We start from the raw sequence: 17,272 nt of genomic DNA on the forward strand, positions 1-17,272 counted from the left end.
TGGGTCAAAAATTGGCTGGTGAACAGAAAGCAGAGGGTAGGACACTACTCTGACTGGAAAGGGGTCACGAGTGGTGTCCCACAGGGGTCAGTGCTGGGACCATTGCTGTTCAATATATTCATTAATGACATGGAAACAGGGACGAAGTGTGAAGTTATAAAATTGGCGGACGACACAAAACTCTCCAGTAGGGTCAGAACTGTTGAGGAATGCAAAGATCTACAAAGTGACCTGAATAAGCTGGGTGAGTGGGCAAATAGATGGCAGATGAGCTTCAATGTAGAAAAATGTAAATTCTTTAGCACTCTCCAGACCAGTAGAGGTTAATCTTTACGAATGGGTATATATCCAATCATGACCAGCAGGTGGAGACTGAAAACAAAACTGTGGGACAGTATATAATATACTCCCTCAGTGTTCCCGCTAAGCTGCGCTGGCGTGCGCTGGCGCACAAAATATTACATCGCAGCGCACAAGTTTCTCGTCACAGCGCACACACGTGCTTGCAGGCAGGCGAGCTGGCAGTCCATGTAACGCGTCGCAAAGGTAAGGGGAGGCTGGGGGAGGAATCGGACGTCGGGGTGGGGGTGTTTTAATGTATTTATACTTATTTAATTTAGCGTGTAGGCCTAAAATTCCTTTGAATACCTCGTCCTCATGTATCAGCAACTTTGACAACATATTTATTTAGCTCATAACTTGCTGGCGCCCGATATTTTTAGCTCACAGTGAAAAAAGTTTGCTCACAACACCCGCCCGCTTAGAGGGAATACTGCTCCCTTCTCTATTTACATCAGTCTTCTTTCAGTCTCCAGCAGGTGTTTAGTGATCTGTACCCATCTCCCTTGGTAAGGCTGTTGGAATTTGTTTAGGGGGTTTCTAGTCCCTGTTTTTGGCCGGACGGAGCTTGGGCGGGTCCTGTTTGGGGGTCCGTCCGACCTCGGGGGTGTCAAACCCGGCGGGTCTCGAGCGGGGTCCCTCCCCCTACTTCCTCCACCTCCCCACATTTTTTTAGAGGAGCCTCAGCAGTAAGCCTTGCCCCCTAAATCAAGCAAGGCATATTGCTTCGAGTCTGTTCTGTAAAAAAAAAAAAATCCTGAGGTAGTGCCGGTCTGCAGGGTTGCTTCCCTGTCAGTTTACTGTTTTTTTACTGTATTTTTTTCATCTAACCGGCACTTTGTTTCTAGCTAGGTCGCGTATGGAGCCATTGTGCCCTTCTCCGGGGGAGTGGGACACAATTTGGTTCAGCCGCGAGGCACTCGCGGCCGGCCTGAACTCGGCGGTTTGGTCCGGTGAGGTGGTGGAGCTCAGTCGGCAGCGGCTGCAGGCGCCCAGAGCTCCCCGCCGATGGTGCCTCGTGAGTCGGCTGGGAGTAGTAGGGAAGCCCGGTCTTCCCCAACTGCCCACGGAGGGATTCCCCGAAGGATTCCCTCTCAGCTGATTTTTTGACAGCTGATGCCGACTTGCCTGTTTTAGTGCCTGGGACTGTTCAGGCTTCTCAGCCGCTACAGGTCATGGAGGGAGCTTTTTTGGCGGGAACTTTGCCATTTTCTCTGTCTGGCCCCTCCATTTTGTCTGCAACCTCAGGTGACCTTCTCCCTGTATTGCAAACACAGGGGCAGGTTTCAGCAGGGACCCCTGCTGGGGCAGGGAGTCCCTGGGGACCCCCAGGGTTTTTTTGCCCCCAATTTAATTTCTTTCTTTGTGCAGACAATTGGGGGTCCCACGTGCACCTGGGGGGTTTCGGGGGTGGTTTCCCTCCGCGCCCCCTATGGCTTTGCCTCCCTCTTTTCGTTTGGCGTCCCCTCTTCCTCCTCCCTCATCCAAGCGCCCGCGGGGGGCTTGGATTGCAAATTGGTGGTCGGAGGAGTGTGTTGGCATGATTGAGGACCTGGCCGCTTTGGCGGGCTTCCAGGATCCTCTAGAGGGGACGCCCGCTGGCAGCGGGGCGGCGGTTTCCCGTCTTCCAGAGCAGATGCGTCCGTGGTGCGCTTTTTATTCAGAGGGATGAGCTTTTAGACCTGATGTAGCAGGTCTCCTTGGTGCCGCGTATGGGGGCCTCTCTGCTCAGGGGGGTCTGTCCTGTTTCCCGCTCTTTTCCTGTGCGTCAGGATTTTCAGGATTTTGTGCTGGCGCAGTGACCTACAGGTGCCGTTTCGTTTGGTGTGCGCCTTGGCTCATGGGTATCCCATCCCGGAGGGGGATAGAGCTACCTTAATTTCGCCAATGGGGGACGCGGTGGTCTTGGCACTTACTAAGCAGCATACCGTGCCTGTTATGGACGGTTCTCTGAGGAGCGTACGTTAGAGACACTTCTTGAGTATAATTTTGATGTCTCTGCCTTGGGGGTCCAGGCGGCTATTTGTGTGGGGCTGGTGGCTCGCACCGTGTTTCGGTGGTCTGAGCATGTCCTGGATCGTGAGTCTGATGACTGGTCCTTAGTGGATCATGAGGTGGTGAAGATTAAGATGACTGCCTTGTTCCTCTCGGTTGTTCTTTGTGACTTGGTGCAGCTAAGTCTGGGACTTTTGGTGGCCGCACACTGTACCTTGTGGCTTCGCGCTTGGTCGGCGGTTGCCGCGTCCAGAACTGAACTTCCCAAAATTTCCCTTTCGGGGGTTGTTTTTATTTGGAGAGGACTTAGATCCGGTGGTTCAGACTCTGACGGACTCTGAGGTGCCCCGTCTGCCTGAGGATCGTGCCCGCCCAGCGTCTCGGGTTGGCATTGCCCGGGGGCGTCTGCGGGAATTTTGCAAGTTTCGCTTGGGGCATGGGACTGCTTCTTTCCAGGCTTCCGGTTTTTCCCCGGGGTCGGTTGGCTTAGCGCATGCAGTCCTTTCAAGGGGCCCGTCGGGGGGCTTGGAGTTCCCCCCCGGTTCCCCTGCTGCCCGTCCTGCGTGATGGCTCTTTGCCGGCGCCCCCTTTGGTTCCCATGGTTGCCCGGCTTCGCAACTTGTTTCCCAAGTGGGCCGAGATCACGTCCATTCAGTGGGTCCTGGTGGTGGTGCGGGACGGTTATGTACTTGAAATTTGCCCGCTCTCTGCCGGATCATATCTAGCCTTTCCATGTCAGGTGGCATGGGAGACGCTAGCCTTTCGCCATACCCTTCAGCGCTTGCTAGATCTCCAAACAGTTGTCCAGTGTCTCCTCAGGAGTGCGGTATCGGCTGGTACGCCATTTCCTTTGTGGGACCCTAAAGGGAGGGGACCTTTCGGCCCATCCTTGGTTTAAACCGAGGTCAACAGGACTCTCAGAATTCCCTTTTATTCGCATGGACACACTGCAGTCTGTCCTTCTGGCGGTTCAGCCGGGGGAGTTCCTGACTTCTCTCACTCTGGTGGAGGCCTACTTGCCTGTTTCCATTCGGGCCTCTCCTCAGCTCTTTCTTTGCTTTGCGATGTTGGGTCTGCACTATCAGTTCTGTGTGCTTCCCTTGGGCCTGGCCACGACTCCCCGGACGTTCACCAAGTTGATGGTGGTCGTCACGGCGGCATTGCAGTCGGAGGGCATTCTGGTGCACCCCTACTGGGATGACTGGTTGATTCGGGCAAAGTCGTTGCAGGAGAGCGCCCAAGTTGTGGCTCGGGTGGTTGAGTTTCTCCGGTCACTGGGCTGGGTGGTCAACCTTTCCAAGAGTCGGTTGGTCCCCGCTCAGCATCTGGAGTACCTTGGGGTTCTGTGTGACACCTCCTTGGGGAAGGTCTTCCTTCCAGAGGCCCGGGTAAGCAAATTGCAATCTCAGATTCGCCTTCTTTTGACGTCCCGGTGTCCTCGGGCGCAGGATTTCCTCCAAGTCTTGGGGTCGATGGCAGCATTCCTGGATGTTGTGAGGTGGGCGCGGGCCCACATGTGTCTCTTCAGTATGCTCTGCTCCGTAGATGGTCACCCCAGAGGCACAGTTTGGAGGTCCCTGTCCCTCTGCGAGGCTTGGCACGCTGCAGTCTTCATTGGTGGCTCCAGAGGATGAATCTGGATCTATCGCAGTGGACGGTGCTTCTCACGGATGCAAGTCTCCTCGGTTGGGGGGGCTCATTGTCTAGGTCACTCAGCTAAGGGCACCTGGTCCATGGAGGAGGCGTCCTGGTCGATCAACGTGTTGGAGACCAGAGCCGTCCCTCTGGCGCTGTTAGCCTTCTGCTCCCTCTTGATGGGCAAGTCGGTTAGAGTCCTGTCTGACAATGCCACAGCGGTGGCTTATGTCAATCGTTGAGGCACCAAGAGTACTCAGGTGGCGGAGGAGGCGGCTCGGCTCATGCTTTGGGGGGGAGTCACGCCTTCTGGACCTCTCGGCCTCTCACGTGGCCGGGGTGGAGAATGTTCAGGCGAACTTCCTCAGTCACATCTTAGATCCCAGAGAGTGGTGTCTCAGCCCCGTGGCTTTTCAGTTGATAGTGCAGGCTTGGGGTCAGTCCCTGATGGACCTGATAGCCACGAGTGGCAATGCCGAGGTGTTCCGCTTCTTCAGTCATCGCAGGGATGGACTGTCCGAGGGTCTGGATGCTCTGGTTCAAACATGGCCAACAGAGGGGCTGTTGTGCATGTTCCCTCTGTGGCCATTAGTGGGCAGAGTTCTTCTCCCCATTGTTTCGCCATCTGGGTCTGGTGGTTCTGGTGGCTCCAGATTGGCCTCGACATCCGTGATACGCAGATCTGGTGACACTCTGGTGGCGGATCCTCTTCCTCTGCCTCCCTTGGACGACCTTCTGACACAGGGTCCCATTCCCATGTTCGACCCGTCTCCCTTCTGTCTTACGGCTTGGCTTTTGAAAGGGGTCGCCTTAGTAAGAAGGGGTATTCAGATAGGGTGATTTCTGCACTCTTGGGGTCCTGGAAGCTTTCTACCTCTCAGGCTTCTGTGTGGATTTGGCACTTCTTTGAGGGGTGGTGCCAGGTGCGGGGAGTGGTCTCTCTTCGCGTTTCTGTGCCTAACATCCTAGAGTTCTTGCAAGATGGCCTGGATAGAGGCCTGGCTTCGGCTTCTCTCCGGGTTCAGCTTGTGGCCTTGTCAGCCTTTCGGGGGTTTGTGACAGGTCAGCGTTTGACAGCCATTCCTGATGTGATTCGCTTTTTGCGGGCAGCCAAGGTGCTCAGGCCTCCCGTGCGGCCCTATGTTCCCTCTTGGAATCTCAGTCTGGTTCTCTCTATTCTGATGCACCCGCCCTTCGATCCGTTGGGCGGCTGCTCTTTGAAGGACCTTACTCTGAAGACGGTCTTTTTGGTGGACATTTCTTCCGCTAGGCGTGTTTCTGAGCTACAGGTTTTCAAGTTTATTAGGATTTTATATACCGCCTATCAAGGTTATCTAAGCGGTTTTTACAATCAGGTACTCAAGTATTTTCCCTCTCTGTCCCGGTGGGCTCACAATCTTATCTAATGTACCTGGGGCTATGGAGGATTAAGTGACTTGCCCAGGGTCACAAGGAGCAGCGCGGGGTTTGAACCCACAACCCCAGGGTGCTGAGGCTGTAGATCCAACCACTGCGCCACACACTCCTACATTCTGTAGTAATGGAATTTGCAATAGAGTAGGTGGAATATAAAGTAGATGATTAAGGAATGAGTGCATTTAAATAGGATTGTATTATCCTTATATATTTTTTTTTCTCTATGAGGGGGTGCTGAAGAGTTCTCAACCCAACCAATGAACTTCCTAAATTATGAGCATTATTTTGTCACTGTAGCAGAAAAGAGTGTTATTTCGTTAAGTGCCAATCTGCAAAAACAAAATTCTATGTTTTGATATTAATTCAGATCATTGATTGTACCATAACCATGCCATTCTCTTCTTGGTTGGGCTGAAAATTTTCAGGACCCCCCTCATATTATATTGACTCTTCTACCTCTCAGGATGTGACATTTATCAGACATTTTCTTTTAGACACAGTTTTCTAGTGTTATATATTTTCTTTTTCACTTGTAGTTAAGTATATTAATAAATCGAAATAAAATAATACTAGTCCCAAATTTAAACAATTTTAGCTCTAGGCTTCCTTCTTGGAGTTTTCTAGGGAGCAGGTTTTCTTGAGGCCTGTTCCTTCTTTTTCTGCCGAAAGTAGTTTTTCCTTTTCGTGTCAATCAATCTGTGGTCCTCCCGGTCTTGGGTAGTTGGGAGGGCTCTTCTGAGCAAAGACAGCTGCGCAAGTTGGATGTTGGTCAGGTCCTTCACTCTTATGTGCAGCGGACCCAGGAGATCAGGAAATAAAATCATCTCTTTTTTCCTTCTGACTGGTCCTCTTAGGGAGGCTGGCGCTTCTAAGGCTACTATTGCATGCTAGATCAAGGAGACTACTGCTTCCGCTTCTCTTCTGGGGCAGCAGCAGCCCGTTCTGGAGTTTCTCAAAGCTCATTCTACTCGGGGTCAGGCGGCTTCTTGGGCTGAGTCGTCGCTCGTGCCTCCAGTGGACATTTGTAAGGCTGCGGTTTGGTCTTCCTTGTATTCCTTTGTCAGACTCTTTCGGGTAGATGTTCTGGTGCGTCAGGACGCAGTGTTTGGTGTGTGTGTTCTGGTGTCAGCCCTTCGGGGGTCCCGCCCGTGTGAGGGACTGCTTTGGTACATCCCATTCGTAAAGATTAACCTCTACTGGTCTGGAGAGTGCTAAAGAAGGAGAAATTAGGTTCTTACCTGCTAATTTACTTTCTTTTAGCTTCTCCAGACCAGTAGAGGTCCCCACCCTGTTTGTTATTGGTGTGTTGGTTCTGTTGCATGGGTAGTTTTGTTTTTTGCTGCGGGTTCTAGTATTTTTCTAGGGCCGGGGAGAATTAAAGAACAACGGCTGTGGCTCGGCTGGCTTAGCTGGCGAGCTGTGGGGACATTTTTCCTTCTGGTATTTCTCCTCTGCATTTTCCAACAGCATTTGGGTATGTTAGTTGTTATTCCTGTTCGGAGTATTGTTTATTTCTGTTTCCATTTCTTAGTTCTGCTTGGCTATTCGGCAGACTGATGTAAATAGAGAAGGGAGTATATTATATTATCCCAGGACAAGCAGGCAGCATATTCTTGACTGATGGGTGACGGCACCGACGGAGCCCCGGTACGGACAATTTTAGAGTGATTGCACTCTAAGAACTTTAGAAAGTTCTAGCTAGGCCGCACCGCGCGTGCGCGAGTGCCTTCCCGCCCGACAGAGGCGCGCGGTCCCCAGTTTTCTTAATTCCGCGGAGCTAAGAAGACGCGTGTTTCCAACGGCTGTTGGAAGTTTTTTCCTAAACTGTTCACTTGCCTTCCCGCTCGCGCGTATTTTTCTCTTCATTTTATTTCTTTCTTGTTCTTTTACCGTTTGTAAAAAAAAAAAAAAAATTGTTTTATTTTTTTCACTTTTTATTGACTACCCCGGCGGGGCCTGTTGGCACCATCGAAGCCTCCGGCTTCGATTTTGCTACAGCGGTTTTTCCCTTCATGCCCCCGTCACCGGGTTTCAAAAAGTGTCAGCGGTGTGCGCGCCCTATATCTCTCTCCGACCCGCACAAGTGGTGCCTTCAGTGTCTGGGTCCGGACCATAGGGCTGACACCTGCACCCGCTGTAGTTCTTTACAAAAAAGAACTTTAAAAAACCGACAAATTCAACAACGAATTCTGTTCGGCACCGACATGGAAGTTGCACCAGTATCGACATCGGCAACTTCCTCCAAATCGACACCGACTGTCTCGGCACCGACAGATACATCGCCGACGTCGATCCCTGTAGGTAAGCCGGCTAAGAAGCCTTCCCCTACTGTCCTAGGGCCACCAGTCGAGCATGCAGTGAGCCAAGTCCTGCAGACTGAGCGCCGGCCCCGTAAACGCTCCGCTCCCATTGAAGTCACTGCCTCGTCATCGGCATCGACTTCACCCGAGCGTCGAGCGGCACCGAAGGTACCGAGCAAGAAAAGACCGGTACCGGTGCAATCGGGACCTACGTTGGATGAGCGCATTGCCTCTATCCTCCAGGTCCAGCTTAAACAGCAACTACAACATTTGCTCCCGGCTCTGTTGACACCGAATCCTCCAGTGTCGGTACCCAGTGAGCCTTCGGTGCCGACCGTCGATCAACCCCTTTTATTGACATCGACTTTGTCGGCACCGCACAAATCCATGTCCATGCCTATTCTATCAGCGGAGCCGAAACGACGTTCTGCTCCGGACACTTCTGAACCGGTACCGTTCTCTGAACCCCGTACCGTTCTACACTCCCCTGGTACCGTCTCCAACCGTTCGGGGAAATCGGTACGCAAGACTAAACATGTTGGCACCTCGACTCCACTTTCTCAGGGCCGTCTCCAATCGGTACGGGACCCTGACTTGTGGGATGACTCGGATGATCACCTCGGTACCGAGGAAGATTATTCATCTGAAGAGGAGGATCTATCGGTGCAAGACCCTGCTACTAAGCCAGAGCACTCCTCATTTACCAAATTTTTAAGGGAAATGTCAGACACCCTTTCAATTCCTTTGGAGTCTGATTCTAAAAAGTCCAAGGCATTCTTAGATGCCTTGGACTTTGATCATCCTCCTAAGGAGTTCTTAAAGTTGCCCCTCCATGATATCTTGAGGGAAACTTTCTATAAGAACTTGGAAACTCCCTTAACCATCCCGGGAGCCCCAAGAAAATTGGAATCTCTTTATAAAGTCATTCCAATTCCAGGATTCGACAAGCAACAACTTCCCCATGAATCCTTGTTGGTGGAATCAACCCTGAAGAAGTCTGTAGGTGCCAGTGTTTACGCCTCTGTTCCTCCTGGCAGAGAAGGAAAGGCCATGGATAAATTTGGAAAGCGCCTTTACCAAAACGCCATGCTGGCCAACCGTTCAGGTAATTACGCATTCCACTTCTCGTTTTACCTGAAGCATCTCATTCAACAGGTGACCTCTTTTCAAAAGTACATTCCGGACCGTAAACTTCCTGCTTTTCAGCAATGTACTTCTAGTCTTTTGCAACTAAGGAAGTTTATGGTCCGTTCCATTTATGATACTTTTGAACTGACGTCACGGGCCACTGCTATTTCTGTAGCAATGAGAAGGTTGGCATGGCTACGGGTCTCAGAACTGGATGTAAACCATCAAGACCGACTGGCCAATGCGCCTTGTCTTGGGGATGAGCTGTTTGGGGAGTCCATGGATACCGCCACACAAAAGCTCTCCGCGCATGAGACTAGGTGGGACACCTTGTTGAAAAACAAGAAGAAACCTCCTCCTCCTCATCCATTCAGGCAACAACCTTCTTATCAAAGAAGGTTTTCTGCTCGCCCAGCTCAGACTCATCCTCCTCAACCTCGCAGGCAGCGTCAACAGCAGCAACAGGCTCGTCAACAACAACAGCCTGCTGTAAAACCGGCTGTTCAACCTAAGTCTACATAGCCCTTTTGACTCTCTTCTCGAGAACATTGCCAGTCTTCCTCCCTCATGCCTTCAAACTCAGCCCATAGGAGGTCGACTCCAGGTTTTTCTGTCTCGATGGGAAGCAATTACCTCCGACCAGTGGGTACTTGCTATCATCGCTCACGGATATGCCCTGAACTTTCAGACTCCTCCACCGTTAAGTCTACCAAAAGAGTCTGCTTCCAACAAGGCTCAGTCCCTCCTTCTCGGTCAGGAGGTTCAATCCCTCCTCCTTCTCAATGCCATCGAACCAGTTCCTCTAGACCAGCAAGGCCTGGGATTTTATTCCCGGTACTTTCTTGTCCCCAAAAAAACCGGAGATCTCAGACCAATATTAGATCTCAGAGATCTCAACAAATGTCTGGTCAAGGAGAAGTTCAAGATGTTATCTCTTGCCATCCTATACCCTCTTCTCTCTCAGGAAGACTGGCTATGTTCCCTCGATCTCAAGGAGGCATATACTCACATTCCAATTCATCTGATGTCCAGACAATACCTTCGCTTTCTTGTCAACCAACATCATTACCAATACAAGGTGCTACCCTTCGGCTTAGCCTCCTCTCCCAGGGTATTCACCAAATGTCTGATTGTGGTCGCAGCTTATCTCCGCTCCCACAATTTTCAAGTCTTCCCTTATCTGGACGACTGGCTCATCAAGGCTCCTTCTCCTCAGTCCGTTCACATAGCCACCAATCAGACCATTTCCTTCCTTCGACTGTTGGGGTTCGAGATCAATCTACCCAAGTCACACCTCATTCCAACTCAGCGACTTCAATTCATTGGAGCCATTCTGGATACTGTTCAGATGAGGGCGTTTCTTCCTCCAAACCGCCTTCACACCATCCTTCATCTCTGTCAGCAGGTATTCCAGAAAACTTCCATCTCAGCAAATCAAATGATGGTACTTTTGGGGCACATGGCATCCACAGTGCATGTCACCCCCTTTGCACGTCTCCACCTGCGTACTCCTCAATGGACCCTAGCGACTCAGTGGTCACAAGCGACGGATCCTTGTTCACAACACATATCTGTGACCTCGTCTCTTCGACAGTCGCTTCTTTGGTGGTTGAACTCATCAAATCTATCCAGAGGTCTACTGTTCCATCTACCTCCTCATCAACTAGTCATCACCACGGATTCCTCCCCCTATGCATGGGGAGCTCACTTGAACGAGTTCCAAACTCAGGGGTTTTGGACCACCCAGGAAAAGAAGCACCACATCAATTTCCTGGAACTCAGAGCGATATTTTACGCCCTCAAAGCTTTTCAACATCTCCTCTTTCCTCAGGTTCTTCTCATTTGCACAGACAACCAAGTTGCAATGTATTACCTCAACAAACAAGGAGGGACGGGATCCCGTCCTTTATGTCAGGAAGCTCAAAGGATTTGGACATGGGCGACTGCTCGTCACCTATTCCTGAAAGCAGTCTACATCCAAGGGGAGCAGAATTGCTTAGCAGACAATCTCAGCAGAATTCTTCAACCTCACGAATGGACTCTCGACCCCTCGACTCTCCAGTTCATTTTCTCTCAATGGGGCACTCCTCAGGTGGATCTTTTTGCAGCTCCCCACAACCATCAACTGCCCCTGTTTTGCTCCAGACTTTACTCTCCTCACCGTCTGGAACCCGATGCATTTCTTCTGGATTGGACCAATCTCTTCCTTTATGCATTCCCTCCTCTTCCGCTCATGCTGCGCACCTTATTCAAGCTCAAGAGGGAACAAGCCACCATGATCCTCATCGCTCCACGGTGGCCCAGACAGCATTGGTTTTCCCTTCTACTTCAACTCAGTTCCAGGGAACCCATACCTCTTCCTCTGTTTCCTTCACTACTTACACAGAATCAGCAAACGCTTCTTCATCCCAACTTACAGTCTCTGCACCTGACAGCTTGGTATCTCTCGGGCTGACTGCACCTCATGCTCTCCTTTCTCAGCCTGTCCGTTCTATTATTGATGCCTCCAGGAAACCGTCTACTCTTCAATGTTACCAGCAGAAGTGGTCTCGGTTTTCTTCCTGGTGCCTGTTACATCACCATAATCCCATATCTACAGCAGTGGGATTGGTATTGGACTATCTTTTGTCCTTATCTGACTCTGGTCTTAAATCCTCTTCGATAAGGGTCCACCTTAGTGCCATTGCAGCTTTTCATGAGCCGATCCATGGAAAACCCCTCTCAGCTCATCCCTTGGTCTCAAGGTTCATGAAGGGCCTTTTCAATGTAAAACCACCTCTTAAGGCCCCTCCTGTTGTATGGGATCTTAATGTGGTTCTTTCTGCGTTAATGAAGCCTCCTTTCGAGCCTCTGGCCACAACGCATTTTAAATTTCTAACTTGGAAAGTGGTCTTTCTGATAGCTCTCACTTCTGCCAGGAGGGTCAGTGAGCTCCATGCGCTGGTGGCTGATCCACCTTTCACTGTTTTTCACCATGATAAGGTTGTCCTTCGTACACATCCAAAATTCCTTCCTAAGGTTGTGTCTGAGTTTCACCTTAATCAATCCATCGTTCTACCTGTTTTTTTCCCAAAGCCTCATTCTAATCCAGGTGAACAGGCTTTGCATACCTTGGATTGTAAACGTGCTCTGGCTTACTATCTTGATCGCACCAAACCTCACAGATCATCTCCTCAACTGTTTTTGTCCTTTGATCCTAACAAGTTGGGTCATCCTGTATCTAAACGCACTCTGTCCAATTGGCTTGCTGCTTGCGTTTCTTTTTGTTATGCTCAGTCGGGCCTGACACTGGAGGGTTCTGTCACGGGCCACAAAATTAGAGCTATGGCAGCATCTGTAGCTTTCCTCCGTTCCACTCCTATTGAGGAAATCTGCAAGGCTGCTACTTGGTCCTCAGTTCATACTTTCACATCTCACTATTGTCTGGATGCATTCTCCAGGCGGGATGGACACTTCGGCCAATCTGTTTTACAAAATTTATTCTCCTAATGGCCAACCTTCCCTCCATCCCTCTTTTTGTTAGCTTGGAGGTCACCCATCAGTCAAGAATATGCTGCCTGCTTGTCCTGGGATAAAGCACAGTTACTTACCGTAACAGGTGTTATCCAGGGACAGCAGGCAGATATTCTTGCGTCCCTCCCACCTCCCCGGGTTGGCTTCTTAGCTGGCTTATCCTAACTGGGGACCGCGCGCCTCTGTCGGGCGGGAAGGCACTCGCGCACGCGCGGTGCGGCCTAGCTAGAACTTTCTAAAGTTCTTAGAGTGCAATCACTCTAAAATTGTCCGTACCGGGGCTCCGTCGGTGCCGTCACCCATCAGTCAAGAATATCTGCCTGCTGTCCCTGGATAACACCTGTTACGGTAAGTAACTGTGCTTACTGTCCCACAGTTTTGTTTTCAGTCTCCACCTGCTGGTCATGATTGGATATATACCCATTCGTAAAGATTAACCTCTACTGGTCTGGAGAAGCTAAAAGAAAGTAAATTAGCAGGTAAGAACCTAATTTCTCCGTCTTGCACATAGGGAAAAGGAACCTGATGTACAGCTATACGATGGGAGGGAAGGTATTGGGGGAAGGCAACCTTGAAAAAGACTTGGGGGTATTGGTGGATATAACGATGAAGCCAGCGGCACAATGTGCAGCGGCCTCAAAAAAGGCGAACAGAATGTTGGACATTATCAAAAAAGGTATCACTACCAGAACAAAGGAAGTTATCCTGCCGCTGTATAAAGCGATGGTGCGCCCACATCTGGAGTACTGCGTCCAATACTGGTCGCTGCACCTTAAGAAGGATATGGTGATGTTCTAGACCTAGAGTGTCCAGAGAGGAGCAACAAAAATGATTAAGGGCATGGAAAACCTTGCATATATTGAAAGGCTGGAGAAGCTGGGGCTCTTTACCCTGGAAAAGCGGAGACTTAGATGGGACATGATAGAGACCTATAAAATCATGAAAGGTATAGAGAAGGTGGAGAGGGACAGATTCTTCAGGCTAGCAGGGACATCAAAAACATATTCATTGGGGAAATCCTGAAAACCCGACTGGATTGCGGCTCTCAAGGAGGGACTTTGGGACCCCTGATCTAGTATGTGTTCTCTTTCTCCATTTCCATTCAGCATTTGCTCTCCCTTCTCCCCACTTCCATCATCTGCCCACTTCCATCATTTGCCCTCTTCTCTCTCACTTTCCCCCCACTTGCATCATCTGCCCCCTTCTCTCAATCTCTCCATCCACCACACGCCCATCTCTCTCCCTTCCTCTCACCTTTGACTTTTCTTTCCGATTTTGGCAACAAGATCAGCAATGCCCCCCCCCCCCGATGACACTCAAGTTTGGCAACGGGCCTCCTTATCCCCCCCCCCCCCCCCGGCATCAACAGTACTTCAGATCGGCAACCGCGGTGCTCAGTCCAAAGCTTCTCTCTGACTCAAACTGCCTGGGCGGAAACAGGAAACTGAGTCAGAGGGAAGCTTTGGGCCGATCTGAAGTGCCGTTGATGCCGGGGGGGGGGAGAAGGAGGCCCGTTGCCGATCTTAAATTGCGTCACGGGGGGGGGGGTGCCGATGCAGCTCAGACGTTGCCAATGGCCCCAATCCGATCTTGCCAGTCCTGCGTGGACTAGCAGGAATTTTCTGTGGACCGGCACCAGAAGACCCGGACCTGGCCGGCTGTGCATCCCCCCTTAGGCGTGCACCCAGGGCGGACCGCCCCCCCACCCCCCTTGGTACGCCACTGCATATACTAGGTATTCAGGTATTCATTTTGTACCTGGGGTAATGGAAGATTAAGTGAATTGACCGGTGTCACAAGAAGCAGTGCTGGAATTGATCTCACAACTTCAGGGTGCTGAAGCAGCAACTCTATTGATCATAGCTTCTTAGCTCCATAGAATACTGAAAACTACAGATCCTGTGAGTTAACATTGTGTGGAAAGGCATCAGCACGAGCGCAGTATGGGTGGTCTTAAAAGTTTTTAAAGTGACAGTATACTTTTGACTGTCCATACTGGGTTCTTTAGATGATATCACCCACATGTGAGAATATAATGCCTGCTTGTCCTCGGAAAACATATAGAATACAATAAGTTACCTGTATATTTCCTGAATCTAAATGTGAGCATCTACATCAACTCCATTGCCAGCATAAGCACTCAAACCTAAACACTTGTTTATGGTAGTATTTTATAAAGGAAAGAAGGCTAAAAATAAGCATCTTGTAGGCTAGCAGTAATTTAAGTATACATTCTCTTTATTCTGCATGTGAATTAATGTTTTATATTTCTTTAAGTTCAGGGTTAGGCAGCTACTATGGAACAATAGGTGGTTCAGTACAAGCCTTTAGTAGTCAACTGAAAACAAAGGCGCCATATGTTGCACCAGGAAAAAACTTTTATACAAACCCAGGAAAGAAAGGAACTGGATATGGGTAAGAAATTCAGAATGCATTGTGTATTTATTATATCCAATTACACTCACTGAAATGCACTTATTGCCCTCACCTGTTTAATTTTGATATCTTAACATTATTCATTTACTTCTAACAGGTATCCTAATCTTACCATAGGTAAGCCATTTGCGTATTCTGCTGAAATCTATGATAAAGGACCTAGGAAAAAGGTAAAATTATTTAATATCTTTACTGATGCTATAAAACTCACAGAAAGTTCATGTTTAAGTAAATATTAATTTTACTGAGACTGTGTTGGCACAACTAACAGTGACATGAGCTAATGGGCATTAGCGTGTGCTAAATGCCATATGGCCCATAGGTATAAAACAGGACACTGAGGTCCGGGAGGGGCGTCCTATACAGAATCGGGCCTACACTAACCCTGATTCTGTAACCGGCGTCCATGTTACAGACGTCAGTTACAGAATCGGGTTAGAGTAAACGTGGCCGCTACACTTATCGCGGCAAAGGATCTCCCTGCCGCAATAGGTATAGCGGTCGCAGCTGCCTGTCCCCCACCCACCCCTGATCACTGGCAGGAGGGTACCCAATCCCAACCTGCTGGAACGCCGCCCACCCAACACCCCCAATCGCCGGCATGAGGGTGCCCAACTCCTGCCAGAGGACGCCCCCCCTCCAGATCCCACAATCTAACGCCCCTCCGCCGCACCAACACCCCCCGATGACCCCCCTAACCTCCCCCTCCAACTAACCTCGTAATTGTTGGCTGGCCAGGTGGGTCTTGCTGCCGTCCAGCCAGCAAGCCCGCCTCGTCGAAATGAGGCTGGCCTGTCCCTTCCCGGCCCATCCCCGCTAAGCCTAAGGCCTGAATCTCGGCGAGAGGTAGAATTAGAAGGCCTTGAGCATGCGCAGATGCATGCAAGGCCCGGCAGAGGCAGGAAGATCTTCAAGTGGCACCGGCACGTCCTGTGGGCTGCGTGCCGGTGCCAGACCGGGGGGGGGGGAGGAGAGATAAGTTCAAGTTGTTCGAGCGGGGGTGCTGATTCGCGCGGGGTGGGGGGTGCCGGTTCGAGCGGGGGGGGGGGGGGCTTTGTGAGCAGGGGATAGCGATGCTGGTTCTCGGGGGGGTGCTCGCAAATCGAGTCAACACTCGATTTGCAAGACAAGTTTTGCGAGAATGTTTTGCTTGTCTTGCAAAACACTTGCAAACCGGGTTACTCGCAAACCAAAGTTTGACTGTACTTGAATATGTATTTCCGAATCCCTCTTGCAACATTGCTGTTTGAATGCAGTCTCTTTTTTACTGTAAACCGCTTTGAACTGTTTGAGGTACTGTAGTATATAAAAATCAAGTTATTATTATTATGTCCTTGTAGGATGAGATTATCATGTAGCCAGTATGATTGATTTTTGAGTGGCCTCCTCTATACAGTCTCGGAATGAATCTTCTCCTATGCAGGGTATGTTAGAAAAACGGTTTTGAATGTTGGCATCCAACTTGTCCGCTTATTGCAATGGATACTACAGAGGCTCGAGAGGTAATATCAAAGGTGTCAAATATAGAAAGAGCAGTGTATTTCCTTGTTGCGAGGAGATCATTAATTAAATGATAGTATGAGTGGAGATGTTCTGATGGAATGCATTGGTCATAATGAGATATCTTTTGGACCAGAGATTTTAGATAGTGTCATGTAAAAATTGTTGTTTAAAATTCTGTTTACCAGCATGATTGCTTGGAAAATTTTGTGCCCAAATTTATTCAATGTTCTACCTTCTTGCCTCAGCGGGGATTACTGACATAAGTTCTGGTACCGATTGCCTTTTTAAGGCAAACTCTATGACCAAAGATTGGTGTTGTAATTGTGGTCTATCAAAGTCCAGTCAGGATTGGATTCTATAGAGGTTGTCCAACTTGCATGGTGCTACTTGGACATTAAGAGGAGATTCCCAGTTCTTTAATAAGGTCTCTTTCATGAGGTCATGGAATGGGACTTTTCTTTGTCACCTTTCCAGATCGGTACAGATTTCACTGATGGGTAATAGCTCATCATGAAATACCATACCAAATTGAACTCTCTAGTGATTCTAATGCAAGATGAAACCACAGAAAAAAAGATCTCAAAACACCCCTGGATTCCAATCAATAGAAGGATACCAAATTCGGGGTTAGGGTATCATCATTGATCACAATTTCTGTGGATATATTTTTAATAATTTAATTTATACTAATCTTTGTGAATTATTTCAATAAAAATTTATGTAAACTTTAATATATTTCAAAAATTCATTTCTCTCCCGTTCAAAAATTTCAAAGAGCTGGCAACAATCAAAATGTGACATAGGACAGTTGAATCTGGCAAATAATTAAATAATTCTCAACAAGCACTTATCTTTTTAAACCCGACGGAGGCCAAGTCCGTTTCACGCCAACAGGCTTCTTCAGGGGAAACACCGCGGCTTGTCTTTAAATGCCAATGTCTTGCATTTAACGATTGTCCGGTTTTCTTTGAAACAAAGAGAAAAAATAAACGTACATGCATTATATT

At 49.3% G+C, this 17,272-nt stretch overlaps 1 protein-coding gene across 7 annotated transcripts in view; it reads left to right on the top strand.

The window, feature by feature from the left end:
* C1H4orf47 (chromosome 1 C4orf47 homolog) overlaps positions 1-17,272 on the top strand; it is an 80,689-nt gene that overhangs the window by 13,602 nt on the left and 49,815 nt on the right. For 6 of the 7 annotated variants that reach the window (XM_033943667.1, XM_033943676.1, XM_033943695.1 and 3 more), the window contains exons 4-5: positions 14,604-14,741; positions 14,860-14,932. In XM_033943667.1, coding sequence (XP_033799558.1) covers positions 14,604-14,741; positions 14,860-14,932 — 211 coding nt within the window. The remainder of the gene's footprint in view (positions 1-14,603; positions 14,742-14,859; positions 14,933-17,272) is intronic. The other variant, XM_033943686.1, reaches the window with a different exon arrangement.

The sequence above is a fragment of the Geotrypetes seraphini genome, chromosome 1 (assembly GCF_902459505.1).
Source record: "Geotrypetes seraphini chromosome 1, aGeoSer1.1, whole genome shotgun sequence".
Taxonomy (NCBI): domain Eukaryota; kingdom Metazoa; phylum Chordata; class Amphibia; order Gymnophiona; family Dermophiidae; genus Geotrypetes; species Geotrypetes seraphini.